This window comes from Macadamia integrifolia, unplaced genomic scaffold (genome assembly GCF_013358625.1).
Source record: "Macadamia integrifolia cultivar HAES 741 unplaced genomic scaffold, SCU_Mint_v3 scaffold188, whole genome shotgun sequence".
In the NCBI taxonomy this organism is placed as follows: Eukaryota; Viridiplantae; Streptophyta; class Magnoliopsida; order Proteales; family Proteaceae; genus Macadamia; species Macadamia integrifolia.
The window spans coordinates 104,522-110,215 of record NW_024868400.1 but is presented as its reverse complement, the minus strand read 5'-3'; the positions used below and the strand labels follow the sequence as shown (position 1 = coordinate 110,215).

General features: G+C 38.8%; 1 protein-coding gene across 1 annotated transcript; it reads right to left on the bottom strand.

The window, feature by feature from the left end:
* Positions 1-499: 499 nt before the first annotated feature.
* LOC122065090 (sulfoquinovosidase-like) lies at positions 500-4,002 on the bottom strand. The gene is made up of 8 exons (XM_042628880.1): positions 2,984-4,002; positions 2,772-2,904; positions 2,460-2,675; positions 2,181-2,336; positions 1,812-2,064; positions 1,325-1,725; positions 961-1,077; positions 500-835 (listed from the first exon to the last, which is right to left on the bottom strand). The coding sequence occupies exons 1-8, from the start codon at positions 3,994-3,996 to the stop codon at positions 500-502; spliced, it is 2,625 nt and encodes an 874-aa protein (XP_042484814.1). The 5' UTR covers positions 3,997-4,002.
* Between the last annotated feature and the right edge of the window lie 1,692 nt (positions 4,003-5,694).

The following is a 5,694-nucleotide window of genomic DNA, read 5'->3' as shown; positions in this document are numbered from 1 at the left end:
AGAATCCAGTAAAGCCTATGATTTGTAGCTTCATTTTCAAGGACTCATGAAAACCAATGATGCATCCAACTACCATTACAGACAGATTGTATTTAGAAGTCAAGGGTTAGGTATTTCCTGGATGCAAAAATTGTTCCAGAAGATGCATATGAACATGAGAAGGTGCGGCACATTGTGAACACAGTGACAGAGTTGGCCATAGCTTTCAGACTGATCAATACATCGCTTAAGGCCCTTTGAGGATCGTCCAGAACTTGATAGAATAAGGGTTATTGTTCATCTGAAACCAAAAAAGTATCTAAGATCCTGGAAATATAGACAATTTCTTAATGGAGTTTTTACGACACAAATAATAGCATGTGCTTCTGTGGGGACTGATTATTGTTGGTATGGGGAAATTGGATCTTAGCTTTCACAGAATACTAAAACACAAGTTCACAAATAGTTGAAAGGGTATAGAACACCCAAACCACTTTGAATTGGGCTTTATAAATTTTATTTACAAAATTCCAAAATCTCTGAGATTTTTCAGAAAGGTTTCCCCTATAGGGGAGCCAAACTTTACAAATATGGCAGGGTAACCAATTGGAGCTTCTAACCGAACCTTAACTCCTTCTTCGGTAAATACTTTTCCTGTCCAAATATGTTGCCAAGAACAACCTTCTCCTACTGGAAAATAGACCTTAACTTCTTTCTCCCCTTTGTCAAGTATAGGTACCACTAAGATCTCTGTACCAACCAAGAACTGCTGGTAGGTTAAATTATGTACATAATCGTCCTGAGCAAAGTGAAGAAAAAGATGGCGGCAAATAGGCAGGCCTTTCTGAGCAGCTTCCTGTTTGGACAGAAGTCATCCCAGAGACAATAAGGCATGTTAGACGCTCAATTGATGCTGAAGCTTTAATTCTGTTAGATATTAGCAAAAATGGAAATAAGAGTAGACATGTAGATACACATTACCTTCATAAGTTGAATCCTGTAGAAATTCCAAGCCTTGTACACCTTTGCAAACCGTGCAAAATGCAATAAGGTACGGTCATTCGAATAGAATTGGCTGTTAATTGATGGATTGTTTCCCTGTTTGGCAAACACTCACATGTATTAGTTTCTTTGGGACTTGTCAAAACTTGGATCAGGAAATCATTCTTTTAAGACTTCTATTTATGGATTCGAATTTTGGATGTAAGTTACAAGAAAGGATTTTCTTGAATCTTATTACGGTAGAGAAAGCATTTGAGAGAATAGTAGTTTTGTTTAGTATGATGATGTATGGTTTATGTATTGCGTTCAGTTCACACATGGAATCAAGGCAGTTCAAACTTACTTCGTGAGTCCGAAAAACCATGCTGAATGCATTTAGCTCCATCCATCGCAAAAGCAACTCTTCACTTCTTCTGTACTTGAAGAAAGGGAAGTTTACTGTACAGTAGCCTCCAATATCACTGTGGTTAAAAGCATAACCAGAGAGGCCACTACTGAGCAAGCCCACAACAGCACTCTTGATTCCATCATTAGCTTGCCAACTTACCATCTGGTCACCTTCCCAAAAGAGCATTCCCCATTTGGGACTCTCCCTGAAACCAGCTCTCATAAAGAAGACCAAAGCCTCTTTCGGATCTTCCTTCTCTTTTACTACATGTGTAGACTTCCGTTCTTCCACAAATTCTCTGTTTACTTCGGCCCATAATTCTGTGTATCTATTATGTGCAGATACAGGATCTTCACCTAATCATAGATTCCAAATTGATCAGTATCATTGGTATACCTGAATTGTAAACAAACTTGAAAAAGAAAAGTTCAAAATCTCAGACCTGAATAGAGGGAAACATCCAATGGCAGGCCTTCACCAAAATCCGCCATCCACCCCCTAACCCCATCATCAACCATTTCTTGCAAGATCTTCTTGAACCATGGTGCCGCATGTGGGTGTGTCAAATCCAACATCCCCACATCAAAAGCAGTATTAGGGACCATGTATGTTTCACCATTCTTGTATTTCACTAAGATGTCCAATTTCTTGGCCTCCTCAAATAGGTTTCGCCTACTATTTGGCTTCCCATCAACCTGTAGTGGCAAGTAAATCCTTCAACATTTTATCACAAATTTTTTTTTGATAAAGATCAAACTGTAAATGAGATCATTATTTTCTGAGCATTGGTGGTGAGGTACAAGATATATACTGGAGCCAGACAAGGATTACAGTAAGTCATCACTTTGATATCCTGATCACCGAGATCCTTTACTAATCTTCTCCATCCCTTATAATGTTCTGTATCAACTTCCCAATTCCACCAGAGTTGTGAGCCGATCATTGTCTTTCTCTGCCCTACCCAGTCCTACACACATCGGCTGCTCAATGAAATTGATACAAACAAATACATTCTCTTCTGTACATAAAATTGTGTACTCTTTGTTTGTATTCTTATGAAAACATGTTCATGGATTAGTGTCAGGATTACCTGCAACCAGAATGCTGATATAGGAACATCGTAGTCCTTTAATAATTCCCAAACATCACGAACTGCATCTGTGCCACCCTGCATTCCGACAGTAGCACCAGAGATAATCCAGGGAGGAAGTTCAGGAGGTCTCCCGATAGATTCTGTGAACTGTTCAATAAGTTCACAGGGAGAGCTCCCATGCAGTATCCTTCCTTGCACAGAGTCACCATGGATCTGTAGGCATTACCACATACAGAATATGTGAGACTTCCAACTCCAGAATTTGTTGGATACTGTAAGATGTAATGTAATAACTGGAAAAAAAAATACCATTATCTGAACTCTGACAGGTTTTGTTAGATCAAAAACAGAGTAGCTGTATCCTTCAAGATACAGAGACCTCATCTTTGATGTCATATAGAATGGAGACGGAGCATAAGTCGTACTCCAATCACCACCAGCTCTGCAAAAATGAGATGATTCTATTTTTCAATGAAGTGATCAGAAGGAGCTGAGGGTTAGCAACTTAAAATCTAATGTACCTGAAGCTGAGCAGGTTTGCTGCAAATGTGATGGGTTGATCTCCCCTTCCAATGCCTTGCTCTTGAACAAAAATGGGTACTCTTTTGCCTTTAAACTCCATGTGAGAAAATTGCTCTCCGAAACCATAAAACCTCTCATCTTTCTCACTTGAATATGTGATACAAACTCTGTTGAACCCTGTTATGTCTGCAAATTTCCTCTCTTCCTTTTCATCCTCAGAGGATGACAATGGGATGAAGCTTCTTAATCTTGAGATGAAAAAATACCACCCAATACGACGTCTTCGAAGCCGTCCTAGCCTCTGTTTCTGTTTTGGACCCCTGAATCTCTTAAAAGTTCTTGGCAGTGGTTCAGGGTGGTAAAGCTCAAAATTGGGTTTCCCAAGATTTACTTGAAACCCAATCTGATTTTTGTTTTTCTGATCAAACAAGACCCAATATTTTGCAGCAGCAGCAGCAGCTGACATACCCTTCGTCTTCAAATCCATATTTGAATGAATGCTGGGTCTCTCTAGCAGCTTCTGGTGTTTCTTGTTCTTCTCAAAGAAAACCCGGCCAGTTATAATCACAAATGGGTACAGTGCATTCTTCAGATCTGGGAAAACATGACTTTTGGCCTTTCCACCAATATCAAAGGGATGATTTATCACCTTTATATCCTCAATCGATTGATGATTACAGATCAAATGAACATCTCTATCATTTATAGCAAAAGAACCTCTACTTTCTTCCACCTCTGTCTCTGCAAAAGCTGCAGAAACAAAGGGTTGTCCAGGGATGGTAGACCAGATAGCTCTGTTGGGTTGAGATTGATGAGAAACAGAGAGATACCCACCATTGATTGAGCTCCAATTGAGTAGAAAATCATTTCCAACATGGTAGACCTGCTGTTCAGAAACCGTTTGGGGATTGAAAGATAGATTTCCATGTAGGAAAGGAAGAGATTCAGGTGTGGATGGGAAGGGATTGTTGAGGTGCTTGTGATGCTTCTTTGTGACCTTAAAGCCTTGCATGTTTCAATCGTAGAACCAATATGGGCCATAGTATCTTTATTTGTAGATTCAAAGATCAACCTCAAGGTGCGCAATTAAAACTCTCCTTTCTATAATCCATCCACGATTCTATTCTAAATTTGTTAACTGTCTCTCTCTCTCTCTCTCTCTCTCTCTCTCTCTGAGGTTATGGGTTTTACGTAACCGTTTAAAATACTGCAACTAGACAGCGAACTGGAATTTCATCGTTGATTTTATCCAAAAAAAAAAAGAAGAATTTCATCGTTGACAGTTGACAGTTGACGGTTGACCCTAATGGTTCCCGCATTTTTTGACCGCGGAAGCCAACGGGACATGATGGTATACATCTAAGAGCCTATAGAGATATAGGGTTAAACTCGTTGGATTGGAATCTCCAAAATTGGTTGAGCAAGACTCCATTTATTATTATTATTATTATTATTATTTATTTATTATCTTCTTGGGTAATGAATGAAAACTTTTACCATGTTTTAACTTTTATTTAGGAAAAGAAAATTGCCTAATCATATGGCTTGTGTGCAACTAAACACAAGGGTGTATGAAATTGCTGTTCCATCCATGCGAGAAAAAAAAAATCTTTCATGTTAACATCCCTACACATGCATTTATTGTAACTGCGTTGGTGCAAGGCCCTAACTGAGGTCCCATCAATGATCAAACCCCTTAAATACTCCCTTGTAACCAAGTAATTCCTATTCTATTAGGAAAATGATTACGACCAAATTACATGGCATTTGTGCTCAGACACAAAGGGATGGGCAAAATGATGGCCCCGCCCCACCCTACCCCTCCCCTCGCCTCCCCTCCTCTCCCCTTCCCTCCATGAAATGCAAGAATCCCATTGATTAATATTGATTCCCCACGCAACCTAATATTAGTGAATGCAGTGGTGTAAAAGGCATACGGCTTGATGACGATCTCTCTCCCTAATATTTTGTACTACTCAAGAGGGATGGCTCAGCTAACAAGAAATAAAACTTCACAAAATGAATTATGATTAAGAGGATAGGATTTCTCTCCGCAGAGCCTGGGGACTGAGAAATGATCTCAAGACTGAAGTAATCTCGAGACACACGCCTAAGTCTTATGGGTGGAATTATTAATGAGGATAAAATGTTTAATGCTTGATGTGTTTGTGTTTTTGTTTTTGTTTTTGTTTTCGTTTTTTTTTTTTTGAGTGATGTACTGGTCGATGCTGTTGAGTGTTAAAGAATACTTTTACCAAAAAAAATACTTTGAAGAGTATCACCTAATCACCTGATTCTACTGTACACGAAAGCCACCATTAAAGTTGCTTCTTTCCAATTGTGACTTTGGAATTCGTATTGTAATATAAAAAACTGTGCAGATAATTTTTTCTTTGATGTGATTACTTTCGATGTATGGAGACGAAATTGTGAGAGACAGATACATTAAGTAGCGGTACTCTAACCAAAATGTAGCGGTACTCTCTGAATCTTCCTCTCATTGTGGCATTATCAATCTTCGTATAATGAATGTAGCCATGTATTCAGCTCTATTCACCGAACCATCAGGTTGCAGTATTCTGAATCTTCCTCACGTTTCGACATTGTTAAATTTCTGATAATTCTTACTGGAATCTTTATTTTATTTTTTTCTAATAATGAATCAATCCCTGTATGCTGCTCTATTCATTCTATCTGTTGAGTAGTGAAA

What these genes read in the sequence shown, in the direction of transcription:
- LOC122065090 (XM_042628880.1), bottom strand. Translation starts at nt 3,996, where the DNA reads ATGCAAGGCTTTAAGGTCACAAAGAAGCATCACAAGCACCTCAACAAT. An exon ending in TATCAGCATTCTGGTTGCAG is followed by an intron (nt 2,337 to 2,459) that starts GTAATCCTGACA and finishes CGATGTGTGTAG; the next exon opens with GACTGGGTAGGGCAGAGAAA. An exon ending in GTAATCCTTGTCTGGCTCCA is followed by an intron (nt 2,065 to 2,180) that starts GTATATATCTTG and finishes TTGCCACTACAG; the next exon opens with GTTGATGGGAAGCCAAATAG.